This window comes from Macrotis lagotis, chromosome 1 (genome assembly GCF_037893015.1).
Source record: "Macrotis lagotis isolate mMagLag1 chromosome 1, bilby.v1.9.chrom.fasta, whole genome shotgun sequence".
Classification (NCBI taxonomy): Eukaryota; Metazoa; Chordata; class Mammalia; order Peramelemorphia; family Peramelidae; genus Macrotis; species Macrotis lagotis.
This window is the reverse complement of record NC_133658.1, coordinates 787,889,993-787,908,284: the sequence shown is the minus strand read 5'-3', so window position 1 is coordinate 787,908,284 and position 18,292 is coordinate 787,889,993. Positions and strand designations below refer to the sequence as shown.

The window sequence follows — 18,292 nt, the reverse complement described above, 5'->3', positions numbered from 1 at the left end:
TCCTGAAACCATTCCCTTGCCATTTTTTTATAGCATAGTAGTGCTCTATCACAATCATATATCACAAGTTGTTTTTGCAAGTTTAGTTGTTCACTTTTGTCTGTCTCTTTGTGATATGGATATAGCATGTCAGGGCCTTCTATCCTCTATTGCCTGAAGTCTGTCTAAGCTCGTGTTTGTTGCTTCCATGGCAATATTTATCCATGTCATCATCCTTTGCTGTCCTCTTTTCCTTTTCCCTTCAATCTTTCCCAACATCAGGGTCTTTCCAATGAGTCCTAGCCACTCATTATGTGATCAAGTATTTAAGCTTCAGTATTTGACCTTCCAGTGAATAGCCACTTAATTTCTTTAGGTATTGACTGATTTGATCACCCTGCTGTTAAGAGAGTCTCAAAAGTTTTCCCTAGCTCCATAATTTGAAAGTCAGTTCTATGGTGCTTGGCTTTCTTTATAGTCCCATTTTCACAACCATGCATTGCTACCAGAAAAACCATAGCTTTGCCTATACAGACCTTTGTTGGCAAGGTGATGTCTTTATTTTTTAATATGCTGTCAAGACTAGCCACTTCCCTTCTGAGGCACAAGCATCTTTAGCTATTTCCAATTGATGGACATCCCCTCAAAAAGAACTGCTATAAATATTTTTGTACATAGAAATCCTTTTCCTTTTTCTTTGATTTCTTTGGAATATAGACCTAGTAGTGATATTGTTGGGTCAAAGGGTATATATAGTTTTATAGCCCTTTGGGCCCAGTTCCTTATTGTTCTACAAAATGTTCAGACTATTTCACACTTCTGATAGATGTAAAGTGGTACTGGAATTGTTTTAATTTTCCTTTTTTTTCTAATTAGTAGTGATTTAGAGTATTTTTTATGTGACTGTCGATAGCTTTGATTCCTTCTTCTGAAAATGGCCTATTCATATCTTTTAACATTTGTCAATTGGAGAATGGCTCTTATTTTTATAAATATGATTCATTTCTCCATTTATTTGAGAAATGAAATTTTTATCTGAAAAATTTGCTGTCAAATTTTTTGATATTATTGTCTATGGTATCTTTTCACAAAATGTGGTTTCCTGATTCTCCCTTACCATTAGGTCTATTTTTGCTTTGTTTTGTCTGAAATCATGATTGCCACTGTTGCCCTTGTCATTTCTGCCAAAGCATGATAGGCTCTGCTTCAGCCCTTCATTTCAACTCTGTGTGTGTGTGTGTGTGTGTGTGTGTGTGTGTGTGTGTGTGTGTGTGTTTGTCCCAAGAATACAACATATTGTTGGATTCTGTTTTCACTTATCCCATTTATATTTTCTTATGATCAATGGGCAAGTCCCTCCAACCCTTTCCCCTTCTGTTTATCTTTCTCTTTCTTTTTATTTCGTCCCTCCTCAAAAGTCTGTCTTGTTTCCAACTCTTGCCTCCCCCAGTTCACCTTTTCCTCATATCTCTTATCCCCTTTAATATCCTCTTATCCTCCTTTCTCCCTAATGAGTAAGATAGATTTCTATACCACTTATATACACATATTCAGATATATATTCTTTGCTATTTGAACCTAATTCTGATGGAGAGTGAGATTCATGCTTTGCCTGTCACTCCTACCCTCTCCATTTTCCCCTCCACTATAAATACTTGTCCTTGTGCACCTCCTTCATATGAGAGAATTTGCCCCATTCTACCTTTTCCTTCCCCCCTCTCCCATTTATTCTTTCTTACCTCTACATTCTTTTTTTTGGAGAGTATCTCAACATAATGAACTGACATCTTCTTTTAATTAACTACCTTAATAATGATAAAGTTCTTGGGAGTTATGTGTGCTATCTTCCCATATAGGAATGTCTATCTCCATTGAATCCTTTATATACACCTTCATGTATGCCTTTTTATGCTTCTTTTGAGTCTTCTGTTTGAAAATGTCAAATTTTCTATTCAACTCTGGTCTTTTGATTGGGAACACTTTGAAGTTTTTCTATTTCATTAAATATCCATTTTTGAGGATTATATTCAATTTTGATGGGTAGCTTATCCTTGGTTATAATCTTAGCTCCTTTGCCTTCCTTTGCCCTCCAGAATATCACATTCTAAATTCTCTGTTCCTTTAATGTGGAAGCCGGTAAATCTTGTGTGATCTTGGCAATGACTTCACAATATTTTAATTATTTTTTTCTGACAATTTGTAATACTTTTTCTTTGACTTAGGAGTTTTCATTTGGGGATTTCTTTCAGAAGGTGATTGGTGGATTCTTTCAATTTTTATTTTACTCTCTGGATTTTAGATATCTGGGCAGTTTTCTTTTATAATTTCCTTAAATAGCTCTTGTTTTTTAATCATGGCTTTCAGGTAGTTCAAAAAATTCTTAAATGATATCTTCTTGATCTATTTTCTGGGTTAGCTTTTTTTTCCTCTGAGACATTTCACATTTTCTTCTAATTTTTTCTATCTTTTTACTATGTTTTGTTGTTTTTCAAAGTCTTATGTAGTCATTACCTTCCACTTGCCCAATTCTAATTTTTTTTTTTAGGTTTTTGCAAGGCAATGGGGTTAAATGGCTTGCCCAAGGCCTCACAGCTATGTAATTTTTAAGTGTCTGAGGCTGGATTTGAACTCAAGTACTTCTGACTCCAGGGCTGGTGCTCTATCCACTGTGCCACCTAGCCACCCTCCAATTCTAATTTTTGGGGTGTTTTTTTTAGGGTTTTTTTTTTTTGCAATGCAAATGGGGTTAAGTGGCTTGCCCAAGGCCACACAGCTAGGTAATTATTAAGTGTCTGAGACCGGATTTGAACCCAGGTACTCCTGACTGCAAGGCCGGTGCTTTATCCACTACGCCACCTAGCCACCCCCAATTCTAATTTTTAAAGAATTACTTTGGGGGGCAGCTAGGTGATGCAGTGAATGGAACACTAGCCCTGGCATCAGGAGGACCTGAGTTCAAATCCAGCCTCAGATACTTATATTGTTACTGTGTGATCTTGGGCAAGTCACTTAACCCCATTGCCTTACAAAAAACCAAAATTCAAAAACAAACTAACAAAAAAAAAGAATTATTTTTTTCAGTAAATTTTGTACCTTATCAGTTCTACTTTTTCCCCCCAATTTTTAAAACTTTTTTTGTTTCTTTGCAAGGCCGTGGGGTTAAGTGACTTGCTCAAGGTCACACAGGTATTAAGTTTCTGAGGCTGAATTTGAACTCAGGTCCTCCTGACTCCAGGACCAGTTCTCTATCTACTGTACCACCTACTCACCCCCAAAACATTTTATTTAAAGTTCCAAATTCTATATCTCCCTTCCATCCAACCCCTTCCCCTCTCTGGGTGGTAAGAAGTATAATTTATACATGTGCAATTATGTAAAGCATTCCTTATTAGTTATTTTGTGTAAGAAACAAAAGGGGAAAAAAATGAAAGAAAGTAAAAAAATAGCATACTTCAGTCTGTATTCAAACAATATCAGTTCTTTTTTTGGAGGTAATAGTATGTTTCATCATTAATTCTTTGGGATTGTCTTAGATAATTGTATTGCTGAGAATAGCTGAGTCATTCACAGTTTTTCATTAAACAATATTGTTGTTACTATGTACAACATTCTCCTGGTTCTCTTCATTTCACTATGCATCAGTTCATGTAAATCTTTGCAAGTTTTTCTGAAATTACCCTGCTTGTCATTTCATCTAGCACAGTACTGTTTTTTGTTTTGTTTTGTTTTGTTTTAGGTTTTTGCAAGGCAGTAGGGTTAAGTGGCTTGCCCAAGGCCACACAGCTAGGTAATTATTAAGTGTCTGAGACCGTATTTGAATCCAGGTACTCCTGACTCCAGGGCCGGTGCTTTATCCACTGTGCCACCTAGCTGCCCCTCAAATATGTTTGTAAAAGGTGTTATTTTTACTGTTTTTTTATGCTTCTTATGTCAAGTTGTTAATTTTTTTTTTGCATGATTTGCTGTCTTTTATTTTTTTTGCGAGGCAATGGAGTGACTTGCCCAAGGTCTTCAGCTAAGTAAGTATTAAGTGTCTGAGACCAAATTTGAACTCAGATTCTCCTGACTCCGTAACCAGTGTTCTATCCACTACATCACCTAGCTGCCCCTTTTTCATGATTTTCCTGCACCACTCTCATTTCTTTTCCTAATTTTTCTTCTATCATTCTTATCTCTTTGTACCTCTTCCAGGAATTCTTATTGATCTTGGATCCAATTAGCATTTTTCTTTGAGTCCATGTTTATAGTTGTTTTTACATTGTTGTCTTCTAAGTTTATGTCTTGGTCTTCTCTGCTATCATAGTAGTTCTTATGGTCAGGTTCTTTTTTCTTGTTATTGTTTGTTCATTTTTCCAGTTTATTTCTTGACTTCTAACTTTTTGTTGAGGTTAACTTCTGCTCAGTGAGGGGTGGGAAGACACTTCAGGCTTTTGTGTGTTGCTGTTTTCTGAGCTAGTTATGGAAAGCTTTCAGTTTTTGGTGCTTCCAATGAAACCCAGTTTTATTCCAGGAAAGGTGTGACTACTGGTGTCCTGGTTTTCATTACCCAGGAAGATGTGGTATCCCTGCTTCTTTGTGACCTATCACAAAATACTCTTCTCTGCCTTGGAACTTCAACTCAACTTGCTTATGGGCAAAAGAATTATCAATCAGTGCCAGCTATACTGAATATTGGCAAATGACCCTCTGAAATCTCTTACTGACCTGCTGTCTGCCCCCTTACTGACTTAAGCCTGGGAGCCCCTCAGCCACTGTTGGCACAGATGTTTCCAAGGTCCACCACTGGTGTTCCTGCCTTGTTCCAGGCCTGCACCCTAAATTATCTTAGGCTGAAAAATGTCTCCCTCTGCCCTTTTGTTGGCTTTGCTGCTCCATAATTTGAGGCAATGTTTTTGGAAGGGAATGTTAAGTGTTTAGTTGTGTCCCAACTTTTACCATCTTGTCTCCACCCTGCTACCCAAATATTTCTGAAACTGATCCCTTCATCATTTCTTAAAATACTGTAATTTTCCATCAAATTCTTAAACTGTAACTTGTTCAACCATTCTCCATTTGATAGGTGTTCTCTCAGTTTCTGATTCTTTACCACCATAAAACAGTGCTGCTATAAATATTTTTGTATATTAGGGTCTTTTTCCTTTAACTTTGTTCTCCTTGGGGAAAAGTCTGTTGACTTTGGGGTATAGGTCTAATAGTAGTAATATTACTGGGTCAAAGATTTTGCAATTTTATAGCTCTTTGGGCATAGTTCCAAATTGTTCCCTGGAATGGATGGACTAGTTTTGCAATTAATGCATCAGTGTACCTTTTTTTCTCATATCCCCTCCAGCATTTGTTAGTATCCTTTTCTTTCATTTTAGCTAATCCGATAGATTTGTACCTCATTTGTTTTAATTTGCATTTCTCTAATTATCTAGTTATAGTGATTTTGAATGTTTTTTATGATTGATAGCTTTAATTTCTGACTCTGAAAATTACCTTATATAATTTTTTTAACATTTATCAATTGGTAAATGACTCCCATTTTTATGTATTTGCCCTGATTTCTCTATATATTTGGGAAATGAGACCTTTATCAGAGAAACTTTCTGCAAACGTTTTCCCCATTTTCTTGCTTTTCTTCTAACTTGGGCTGCATTGGTTTTGTTTGTAGAAAAACTTTTCAATTTTATGTAATCAAAATTATCCATTTCACCTCCCATGAATCTATCTCTTTTTTTTAATCAAGAACTCTTCCCCATTTGATAGATTTGACAGATAATTTTTTCCATGCTCCCCTAATTTGCTTATGATATAACCCTTTATGAGCATATCTTAGTATGCAGTATAAAATGTTTGTCTTTGCCTAGTTTCTGCTGGACCATTTCCCAGTTTTTGTCAGAGAATGAGCTCTTGACCCAATAACTAGGAATTTTCTACTGTGCTCATTTGCTTCAATATTTTGTATATCTGGTCTATTCCATTTCTATGAAATCAGCCTCTATTTCTTGTGCAGTACCAAATTGTTTTGATGATCACTGCTTTGTAATATAGTTCAACTTCTAGTATTGCTAAACTGCCTTCCCTCACATTATTTTAAAAAAAATTTTTTTAGGTTTGTTTTTTTTGCAAGGCAGTGGGATTAAGTGACTTGCCCAAGGCCACACAACTAGGTAATTATTAGTGTCTGAGGCTGTATTTGAACTCAGGCCCTTGTGACTCCAGGGTCTGTGCTCTATTCACTGTGCCACCTAGCTGCCCCTTCACATCATTTTTTTAATTGATTCCCTTGATAGTCTTGACCTTTTATTTTTCCAGTTGAATTTTATTATTTTTTTCTAGTTGTATAAAGTTATTTGATATGCCACTGAGTAAGTAAATTAATTTAGGTAGTATTGTCATTTTTATTATATTGACTTGATCTTCCCCTGAACAATGAATGTTTCTACAGTTATTTAGTTCTGTATTTGTGTAAAGAGTATTTTGTAATGATGTTCATATAGTTCTTCTGTGTGCCTGGACAAGTAGACTACCAAGTTTGTGTATTATACTAGTTAATTTAAAAGGATATTTCTTCCTATTGGATTTTGTTGGTAATATATGGAAATGCTGATGATTTATGTAGGTTTATTTTATATTCTCAACTTTGCTAAAGTTGTTAATTATTTCTATTAGTATTTCAGTTGGCTCTGGGGTTCACTAAATATACAATTATATCTTCAAAAAGTGATAGTTTTGGGGAGGCTAGGTGGCGTAGTGGATAGAGCACTGACTCTGGAGTCAGGAGTACCTGAGTTCAAATGTGGTCTCAGACACTTAATAATTACCCAGCAGTGTGGCCTTGGGCAAATCACTTAACCCCATTTGCCTTGCAAAAACCTAAAAAAAAAGTGATAGTTTTTGTTTCTGTATTGCCTATATGTATTCCTTCAATTTCTTTTTCTGTTTTCTTGGTATAGCTAACATTTCTTCTTCAGTTTTGAATATGAATGGTGATTCTGGACATTTTTGCTTCAATTCTTTTTTATTTAAAATTTTTTTTCCCAATTACATGTTAAGATAGTTTTCAACATTTATTTTTGTAAGATTTTGAGTTCCACATTTTTCTCTCTTCCCTTCCCCCTCACAAGAGATTGATAAAGGGGCGGCTAGGTGGCGAAGTGGATAAAGCACCCGCCCTGGAGTCAGGACTACCTGGGTTCAAATCCGGTCTCAGACACTTAATAATTACCTAGCTGTGTGGCCTTGGGCAAGCCACTTAACCCCATTTGCCTTGCAAAAACCTAAAAAAAAAATTAAAACAAGAGAGTGATAAATCTGATATAGGTCATAATACACAATCATGTTTAACATATTTCCATATTAGTCATGCTGCAAAAGAAGAATCAGAACAAAAGGGAAAACACCACAAGAAAGAAACAAATTTTTAAAAGTGAAAATAGCAAAATATAGTTTCCCTGATTATCTCTTTTAATTAGATTTATTTTTGTTTTGTCTGAAATTATGATCACTGTCTCTGCCTTTTTTTTATTTCAGCTGAATAAATTCTGCTATAACCCTTATTTTAATTCTGTCTTTGTGTCTGTGTGTGTGTGTGTGTGTGTGTGTGTGTGTGTGTGTGTGTGTGTTTTATATATGTCTCTTGTAAACAACATATTGTTAGATTCTGGTTTCTAATCCATTCTTTTATCTTTTTCCATTTTACTAATGAGTTTGTCTCATTTACATTCACAATTATGATTGCTATCTTGGCACCTCTATCCTATTCTCTTCTGTTTATACTTCTTTTCTTTTTTACCCTTTCCTCTTCTCAAAAGTCTGTTTTGCTTCTGACCAATGTCTCCCTTAATTTACTCTCCCTTTCTTTTCCCACTTCCCTGTTGGATAGGATATACTCTGTGAGTATATATCCCAACTCTGTGAGTGTGTCTATCATCCTCACTCTTTCACCTATCTTCAGTTTCTCCATGTATATTGCCTGTCCATGGCTCCCTCATATTCCCAAAAACTTTCACTTGATCCATCCATCCTTGCTACCTGTTGGTTCATATTTCTTACAAAGGCTGTTTACAATTAGTACTTCCACTTCCCCTCTCACCATCTTCTTAACCTTCTCTGGTATTGCTTCTGCCTTCATAATTCAATTAAAACTGCTCTCTCCAAAGTTACTAATGACCTCTAAATTACCAAATCCAATGACTTTTTCCTCAGTCATCATCTCAATCTCTCTGCTGCCTTTGACACTCAGTCTCCCTTGTCTTCCTGATATTCTCTTCTCTCTAGGATCTTGTGTTACCATTCTCTCTTTATTTTCCTCTCTCCTGTGTGACCTCTTTTCACTCTCCTATGCTGTGTCTTCAGTGAAATCATTGCTCACTAATCTTGGTTGCACAGAAGCTCTGTCCTGGATCTTCTTCGTTTCTCCCTTTCTTAGCAATTTCATCAACTCCCATGGAATCAAATATAATCTCTATGCTGATGATTCTCACATTTACTTATCTAGTCCTATCCTCTTTGCTGATCTCTACTCTCGCATCTCCAACTGGCTATTAGACATCTTTCCCCAAAACTCTCCTGTATCCTAACTTCTCTATTATTTTGGAAGATATTACCGTCCTTGAAGTCACCAAGGGTCTCACCCTAGGTGTCATTCCTGCCTCCTTACTATCTCTCTCTCTGCTCATCTCCAGTCTCTTCTTTGTAATGTCTCTTATATGTCTCTTTCTCTCCTCTGATATTGCTGTCACTTTGATGTGAGCTTTCATTTCTAGATTGTTGTAGCAGTCTCCTGCCTTTAGAAGTCTCTTCCTAGTACACTCTATCTTACACTCAAACTGCCAAAGTGACCTAGTAAAACTCAGGTCTGACCGGGTCACCACTCTACTTTGCAAACTCTGGAAGTACCTTTTTGCCTCTAAGATCAACTAAACCTCCTCCTATCTTTCCAGTCCTTTTGTACCTTACTTTCCAGAATATGTGACACTGGTCTCCTGGCTGCTCCTTCAACAAAACCTTCCATCTCTTGGCTCCAGGCATTTTCTCAGGCAGTCTCCCATGTCTGGAGTGTTTTCCTTTCTCATCTCTCCTCCTGCCTTGCCCCTGCTGAAATCTTCCCTTCTGTGAGCCTTTTCTGATCTCCCTTAATTCTAGTGCATTTTCTCTGCTGGTTCTTTCTTATTTATCCTTCATGTTTGATGTTTGGGCACAGATATTTACTTGTTGTCTTCCCTTAATTCTAGTGCGTTTTCTCTGCTGCTTCTTTCCTATTTATCCTTTATGTTCTGTGTTTGTACACAGCTATTTGCATGTTGTCTTCCCTTTAGATTGTGAGCCTCGGGGCAGGGACTAGTTTTTACCTTTCTTCATATCCACAGCACTTAGCATAGGGTCTAATACATAGTAGGCTCCATAAGAGCTTATTGACTAACTGATAATAAATTTTCATTGACTGACTGGCTGTGCTAAATAGGCTAGAAAGGAAAGGCAGAGTAAATATAATGACTAACCTCGACCCTGGAAAGAAGTTAAAGAAATGAACCTCTCTCCCTTTGTTGTGGAGTTGGGGGGATTATGTTTTGTCAATATTGCATATCCTGCCATAAATGGATAATGTATTGGTTGGTTTTGAGGATTACTTTTTTCTCTGTTGTTTTTCATTTTTGTTACAAAGGATTGTCTCACTGGTCAGAAATTGGGAGATAATTCTGTTTGGAAATAAAAGTGACGCAAAAACAAAAAAAAACAAAAAATAAGATAAAAAAACACATAACCCCTCCCCCCCTAAAAAAAAGCAAAACAAGAAATGATAGTTAATTTAGGACAACAGCTGTTCCCACTCAAGGGTTTCTGTCCCTCCTGCCCTTCTGCACGTCCTTGTTGCTTCCTTTGGTTTTTGTTTAGAGCCATAATGTTATAGGAATTGAAGTTTGAGAAAGGTCATGGCTCTGGGCAGTAAGTGTCTCTTCCCCCCCCACCTTATAATTTGACATTTTTGAGGGCAGTGGACAGGAAAGTGTATGAAATCTGCTTTTGGCTTATTTAAAGTTATTTGCCAGTAAAAGCTCTTCTAGAGGCCTTTGTTAATCATTTATGTCTGATGACTTTCCACTCTTTACTGTGCAAACTTGACATTTATAAGAATGACGTGATGTCTCTTAGTACCTATGGTACTAAGTCATGGGGAATGACTTTCCTCCACCCTGCACAGCAAACATCAGAAATGACTTCTTTTTCTTATCTCAGCAAACTCTTTCAAGGCTCCCATTAGCTCTTGGGAATGGAGAGAAATTGAAGTGCTCTCTGTCAAGACAGTATGTGATTGCATGGCTTTGAATTGGTAATTCCACCGAGAGGCTCTGCCCTAGCTCATTCTTACATTAAGCCTTTCCTCAGTGAAGCCCTTGGCTTACCACTCTGACGCAAATGTGTGGTTCAGCATCAGGGCTTTCTGAGCCACAGGGTGATACCTCCCTGGACTGAGATAAAAGTTTCTTCCTTTCTCTATTCAAAGGGAGGTATCTCAGCAAAGCAGGGAAAGTCTTCTAGGAGCACTTTACTTAACAGCTCTCTTTTTCCATAACCTTTGCTCTTATTTCTAAGACTGTCTTGTCTGAACCTTATTCGCCGTTGGCTCATCTCTCCTTTTGCAAGGCAATAGTTGGTTGTGTAATGTTTACAGATTGCCTGGTAGTGAACTTGATGTCTGAGTTCCTATCACAATAAAGACAGTTGACTTTAGTAATTAATAATTTTGATTCAGGATCTCAAAGTACTGTCTACGTTGCATAATGAAATCAACAAGCGTGGAAGGTAAGCTGGGGTGGGATGAAAATAAGCCTTTGTCAAACCCTAAAGAGTTTCCTTCCTAAATATTTATACATTATGTTTATTTAAAGTTTCTATTGACTTCCAAATGCATTTTCAAATTCCAAAAAGAAAAAAAATCCCTGCTATTAAGACTTGAAAAAAATATTGTTATCTTTTGTTTTTACATGGTCTACCTTTCCAAATATGTCTCTTCCCCTCATTCCTTCCAGTAGCTATCCTTTATAACAAAGAATTAAAAAGAAGGGAGAAAAACAGTTCAGGAAAACCAATGACAAAGTCTAACAATATTCCTTACACACAATCTCCTACCTCACCTCTACAGAGGATGGGAGGTTCATTCTAATATTTCTTCTTTGGGACCAAGGTTGATCAATATAATTTCACAGTTTTTAGAAGTGAAATTAAATGCTGTGAAATGATAATGACCAAATGTGTCCATCAAGGCTTAATGACCATAATATATAAAGTCCCAAGATTGACCCACTTTCCCTTTCTCTTCAAAGCCTAGAGAGTTCCAGAATTTTTTTTTAATTTTTTCGAGGTAATAGTCTTAGGTGACTTGCCCAAGGTCACACAGCTAAGTCGGTCCTCCGGACTCCAGGGTTGTGCCACCTAGTTCGCCCCCCCCACCCCCAATTTCCAGAATTCTTTAAGGAACAAATGTCCTGTGAATTGAAGGCATCCATCAGGTAGGCTAGGTGAGGAGTTAGTGCCTCCCTTTTTAAAAAAACGGATTTGCAAAATATTAGACAACACCTAGAGGAGGGAATTTCTGCTTGAAACTACATTCATTTATTAGCCTTGCTTAGTCTGAAAGGTCTTTTTTTGCAAGGTAGTAGGGTTAAATGACTTTCCCAAGGTCATACAGCTAGGTTATTATTAAGTGGGGTTGAATTTGAACTCGAATCCTCCTGATTTCAAGGCTGGTGTTCCATCCATACTAGCTGCACCCTGAAAGTTCATTCCTAAAGGGACATAAAGTGTCATTATCCTTAGAGAATTCAGGTTCCCTCAGGAGTCTCCTTAAAGAGGCTTTTGTTCTTTGGTCTGCACCAAGGTCCTCTCCTTTTTTCCCTTCTCTTTCAAATGTTTCTGACATTTCGAATTTAGTTTCCAGTCTTATTTTGCTGTGCAAGCTGCAAAGATGTCAGGTTTTCCTGACTGCTCCCCAGCCTCCTGATTACCCTTTTGAGCGGTGCTGATTGCAGGAAATTGCTGTGGTGCGTGGTGGGTGTCACAACAGCCCAATGATTAAGACCCGCGTGTGTCATTTACTGGCTGATTGAAATAATCACAAGGAGGGGAGAAGCAGAGGGAAAATTGCTCAGTGTGCAGAGGGAGCTGCCACTCTTAATCATTTTTGGCTTAAGCATCTCAAGTTGAGGAGTCAGAACTAATGAGAGTGAGATTTATGTTTTCCGTCATTTTGCTTCATTCTTGATCTTCAAGGTAACTGAGTGAAACTTAACCCTGAAGATGATTCTAAACAGGAAGAGCTATTTTTGTTTGTCAGATGAAAGTCCACAAAATACCTCTGCCTTCTGCACTGTAGGAAAAACAAGGGTGAGGCACCTGAGAGTCTACTAGAAGCAGACAGGATAGAACCAAGACCAGAAGATGAAAGCAGTTTTTTGTGACCCTCTGAGATTTCTCATGCTGTCCTCCACCTCCCACCTCCTAAGGAAGATTGATTGACTATCTGCCATGCCTTGGGGGCACTCTCCTCACCTCCACCTCTGTCACTTCTCCCACGATCACCTCCCCCTCCTCTTTCATTTTCTTTTTAAGAGAACCCCTTATTCCTTTCAAGATACTGTCCAAGAGTCACCTTCTCCAGGAAATCTTTCCAGATCCCTTCAAGCTCTAGTTCCCTCCTTCACTATCTAGTATCTAACTACTTTATATTTATTTTCTGTTTATTCTTCACATTACTAATTACAGATATCTACCTGTTGGTCTCCCTTCATAGACTGGGAGGTCTTCAAGGGAAGGTTATTTCATTCTGTCTTTTTTTTCCTCTCTTCCTGGGATGTAGTAAGAACTTAATAAATGCTTGTTTATTGAGTGCAGAATGTTTTAAGGAGGTGAGCAAATTCATGATGGCCTGATTGTTACACTTTTTTTAATATCTTTTTATGGACTTGTGATTCTCAAATCTGCATTTTTTGGTTATGCTGAAACCCCCCCCCTAGGGTTTTCAAAGTGGTAAGGGTCGATGATAGTGAGCATAACTGACTTTAAAACCTTGGGTTCTTCCCCAATTGTTCATGACTGCCACCTGTTGTTATTTGAGGTTGTGTTATTATTTATATGTATAGAAACACCATTTTCATTCTTTTTTTCCCATGTTTTTTTTTTATTCTCTCTGTATTTTGTTAAATTGCCAACTACTTGAGTTAGCAGATCGGCCTTTAATGAATACGGAGCATGATGTGTTAAACCTCTGCACTTGTGTTTGTAGGGCTCATCCTAACAGTCCCTTTTCTCTCCTTCCTTCAGGCACAGAACCCTGGTATTTCTATTTAATTAATGGGTTTCTGAATTTCAATGTGGCCTTTATATTGGCGCTTCTGGTCTTACCGCTGACTTCCCTCATGGAGACCCTGCTGCAGAGATTTCATGGTAAGTGGTAGGTGTTATGAAAGATTGCAGTCAGCCTGGTGGAAGGAAGATATGTCCCTTAGAAAATATCAGCTAGCCTTGTCAATAGCTACTCAGGGTGACAGTATTTACCGTAGAAAAATAAAGTTCTCTTCTTTTATTCATTGTGTTCTTGGGGGGAATGATAGGCTGCTTTGTTTTTGCAGTCTGTGTTTGCAAGGCTGCACTAAACATGTAGGACTTAACTGGAGGTTTTCTTAATTTATTGCAAATGAAACCACATCAGTAAAAATCTACAGAATCCCACAATGCTAGGGTAACCCATTAATTTCCACAGTCCTCAGTAACCACAGGAAGAGCCTTACATCTTCACAGTTAAGGAAGCCACAATTAAGGAAGCCTACCTAGCTCAATCTGTAGCTATACAGGAAAAGGCATTTGCAAGATCTCAGGGGAACAAGATCTGTAGAGTCCTTTGTCCTACGAAGAATATGTTTAAAGGGTGGAGTACATCTAATGAGCCATATTGGAGGCAAAGATGTTGGTGAAAAATAGCTTCTGCTGAATTTAAAATATAAATTTTTATTCAGTTAGCCCCCATACCTCAGGGCTGAATTTGGAGAAGCTGGTCTAAATCTGATGTTCTCTGGGACTTCCATTTTGGTTGTGTGCCACTGGAAAAATTTAACTAGTCATTTATTTCTCTTTCTTGGCTTCTGTTCTTGTTCAACTCTTCTAACTCAGATTATCAACTAATCAAGTGCTTCTGCTTTCTTTGCAGGAGATTTGGTTTTAAGCAGAATTCCTAAGTTAGGAAGATAATTAATGCTAGATTTCTTTTTCTGATATGGAAGGATTATGAGTGATTTTTTTCTCAGTCAGCTTTCTCAGTCAGTCAGCTTCCATTGTGTTTATTTTTGGTATTATAAATTGCTTATAAAGAATTGACCAGCTTAAAAATGTCTGTTTGCAGAGGACTTTTGCTTGGGGTAGGAGAACATGAAATCAACCCCAATGGGCAAATTTTCATTTTAAAATATGTAAAATGTAAAATCTTATTTCAGAAACTATTATTAGGGCTCAAAAGAATTTTTAACCTTCTGGTTAGGTTCAATTTTGCTGGGACATGCTTTGACAATTAAGAAAATTCCAACTTAATTGTTAAATCTTGGCAAGATATTAATCTAAAATGTAGTTTGACATCTTAAAATAATTGTGGACAAAGTTTAAAACAACTGATGTTGTAGCTTAAGAGTTTTCAGAATAGTCATTCAACAAGCATTTATTTTTTTAAGAAAGGTTTTATTTAGTTTGAGTTTTACAATTTTTCTTCCAATCTTGCTTCCCTCCCCCCCACCCCCACAGAAGGCAGCTTGTTAGTATTTATATCATTCCCATAGCATGCATTGATCTAAGTTGAATGTAATGAGAGAGAAATCATATCCCTAAGGAAGAAACATATAGTATGAGATATAGCAGAATTACATAACAAGATATTTTTTTTTAAATTAAAGGTAATAGTCTTTGGTCTTTGTTCAAACTCTTTCTTTCTCAGGATACAGATGACAATTTCCATTGCACATTCCAAAATTGTGCCTGATTGTTGCCCTGTTGGTATGAGCAAGTCCATTAAGGTTGATCATCATTCCTATGTTGCGTTAGGGTATACAATGTTCTTCTGGTTCCAACAAGCAATTATTAATCTCTTACTATATGCCAGTCTCTGAAATAAAGGCAATCCCTGCCCTGTCCTCAAATGGAGCACCCTATAGTCTTTGGTTAATGTAGATATATCAAAAAAGCTGTAAATTAGATATTACTTAGGTATGGCCTTTGATTACAGATTGGATTCTATAGAATAAATAACTATGCAGCTTGCAGTGCATGAATCTAGTGGGCAGCAGAGGGCACTGTGTTTATAGCCTTTAGATGAAATTCCTGCTGCACTGTTCATTATGACTAATACAAGCACAGGAGGAGATGCTCCCACTGTGGGGTTGCAAGCTTATCACTCAGTGCTCATGTACCTAACCACAGGAACTTTCCAGCAGGGGTTTGAGCTTTAGTGATCATTAAATCCCTTTAGTACTTGCACATGCTTTCTTTTTTAAATTTTTGGTTCCAGTTAGGAATTTGGAGTTGAAAGGTATTGTAGGAAGGAAGGAGATGAAGCTTTATCAGGGTTGTTTTTGTTCTTGTTTTGCAGCAGGCTACTTGTCAATGGCTGTTTGTTGGAGGGGAAAAATAAAGTTGAGGGGTTTGAAAATGCTGGTTCCTTTATCATTTCCTTCTATTTTTAATCTGTAGTCCATGATTCTTCTATACAGTTACTTTACTGTAATAAAGAAGACTGATTGCTAAAGAAGGAAAAGTGTTACGTAGAACATAGTATATAAATATTCTATTGCATGGAATTAAAACTTAAAAGGAATTTTAGGTAGTGTCAGATAATCTTAGGGTCCTCTCGACCCAATGTCAGGATCCTTTAAAAGAAAAGGTTTTTCTTTCTTTATCTAAGATAGAATTCATTTTACTAAAAACCCATAAACCATTTAGTTTGGTGATATACATATCCCCTCTCTTTAGAAAGAAGCAGAATAGGATTCCCTTATTAACTGATATTTCCTTGGATATGGTTAAGAGGAATATAACTATAACTGTCTTGAACCATTTTGTGAATGAATACAGGGTGACCACAGACAGAGCCACATTGTCCCAAATACAAAGTTGGGGGACATGAAGGCTACATAGTTTGTACTTGTCCTATTACAGTGAACTATGAAATTGCTTCTTTTTTATTTCTTACAGTTCAGAATTTAGGCCGTCCCTATTGGCTTACCTTGTCTCCAATGTACATTTGGATCATTATCTTCTTTGCTCAGTCTCACAAAGAGGAGAGATTTCTGTTCCCCATATACCCTCTTATCTGCCTTTGTGGTGCTGTGGCTCTTTCTGCACTTCAGGTAAGTTTTAGAAAAATAGAAATCCTAAGAAAGTTTAATTTTGAGTTTCTTTGTACTTTATCATAAAAATTTAACAACAGATTGCAGAATCTCTATTGCTATGATAATTTCATCCATATAGTATAATTTATCAACACGGGGTTGTATATATGAGTTTAGTAAACTATTTGTTAATCTTGTTGGCTGACAAGTTTTTTCACAAATCAATAATTATTCTTTTATTTCAGAACACAGACTCAATGTACTTTAAGTACATTTTTTAAGTCATTATAAGAGAATTAAATTCTGATTAAATGCTGATAGCAGTGCTATTGAATGTCTCTCCTTAAACATTTGGATTAGAGTAGTATTTAGCCTATATTTTGTGATTATATTAATAATAATAATAGTAAAATTTGGCCTTTGTTCTCAAAGAGGACCATGACATCATGACAAGCCCATGAATTGGATTTGAATGAGGGGATGGTGTGCTAAGTTACCAGCCTCACTTTTTCCTCCAGAGCCATCTGGGTCCAGTGACCAGATATGAATCAGGATAACTGGAGATGGCCCTGGAAATCTGACTTCAGATACTCAACACTAACTGACTGTAGGACTTCGAGCAAGTCACTTAAACCCTAATTGCTTTGCATTCAGATTGTAGTAAATAACTAGTCATTGAAGATCACTGGGCCTTGTATTAGGGACAGTTCCTTGAACTCAAAACATTCTTCCACTTCTTTGCATTTAAAAAAAACATATTTGATTTGTGCTCACTATTTCATGACATCTTCAGACTTCTGGTCATTCTTTACCCCTGCTTTAGATTGAGATTTAAATTTAAAATGGAATTATTTATTTTCAGTAGGCCTTTTTAGCTTATGATGTCATCATAAGCTCTTCCATTCCTCCCTCCTCCTTTCCTTTTTCTTTTTTTTTTTAATTATTTATTTAAGGCAGTAGGCTTCAGTGACTTGCCTGTAGTCACACAGCTAAGCAATTATTAAGTGTCTGAGGCCAGATTTGAACTCAGGTCCTTCTGACTCCAGGGCAAGTGTGCTATCCACTGCACCACCTAACTGCCCCTCCTTTCGTTTTTCTGTCTCTGTCTCTCTTCCCTCCCCACCTTATTTTTTTAAATCATAAATGAAACAAAAGACTCATTATATGATTAGTAGCAGTATACCTGACTCAAAATCAAGAGATCCTGAAGAAATAGTACTCATGAACTGTTTAACAGAATCCACACATCTTGTATATAAATATGTGACCGATGTGTCTTAATATCATTTTATAGTTTTTAAGTGGTCTTAGGAGATAATTAAAAGCACTTCCTTAATATGTTCTGTCAAATGATTTCTTTATTTTTTTTCCTTCCCATGGATCTAGAGGAATTCTTTGCTCCTTCCAAACTACTGAAATATCACAGATATATTTCATGATATTTTGGTACTAGCATATAGAAAATTTTGGAAATGTTCCTTCATTTATTTCTTAGAAGTAGGGGTATTTCCATTTGTCCTCATTTTTATACTTCCCCACTTAGATGGTAGGTGAATTTTTATGACATATGTATACATATAACCTCTTCATCAATAATTTTTTTCAATAAAAATGACAAATCACCTAAATTAATTTACTCTTTCAAACTACCAAAAATTATTTTACAGAGTTAGAAGAATAACAAAATTTTATCTGGAAAAACAAAAGGTCAATAATATCAAGGGAATTAATGAAAACAAATGTGAAGGAAGGTGGTCTGCCCATATCAGATTTCAAATTGTATTATAAAGAACTAATCATTGGGGTGGCTAGGTGGTGCAGTGGATAGAGCACTGACTTTGGAGTCAGGAGTACCTGAGTTCAAATCTGGCCTCAGACACTTAATAATTACCTAGCCATGTGACCTTGGGCAAGCCACTTAACCCCATTGCCTTGAAAAATCTAAAAAAGAAAACTAAGCA

At 36.8% G+C, this 18,292-nt stretch overlaps 1 protein-coding gene across 9 annotated transcripts in view; it reads left to right on the top strand.

The window, feature by feature from the left end:
- The window catches only part of ALG9 (ALG9 alpha-1,2-mannosyltransferase), a 128,780-nt gene that overhangs the window by 35,511 nt on the left and 74,977 nt on the right, over window positions 1-18,292 (top strand). For all 9 annotated transcript variants that reach the window (XR_012474371.1, XR_012474369.1, XR_012474370.1 and 6 more), the window contains exons 9-10: window positions 13,285-13,407; window positions 16,195-16,349. Coding sequence is in view for 5 of the 9 variants with exons in the window: in XM_074216661.1 (XP_074072762.1) it covers window positions 13,285-13,407; window positions 16,195-16,349 (278 nt within the window). In the remaining 4 variants the exon portion in view is untranslated. The remainder of the gene's footprint in view (window positions 1-13,284; window positions 13,408-16,194; window positions 16,350-18,292) is intronic.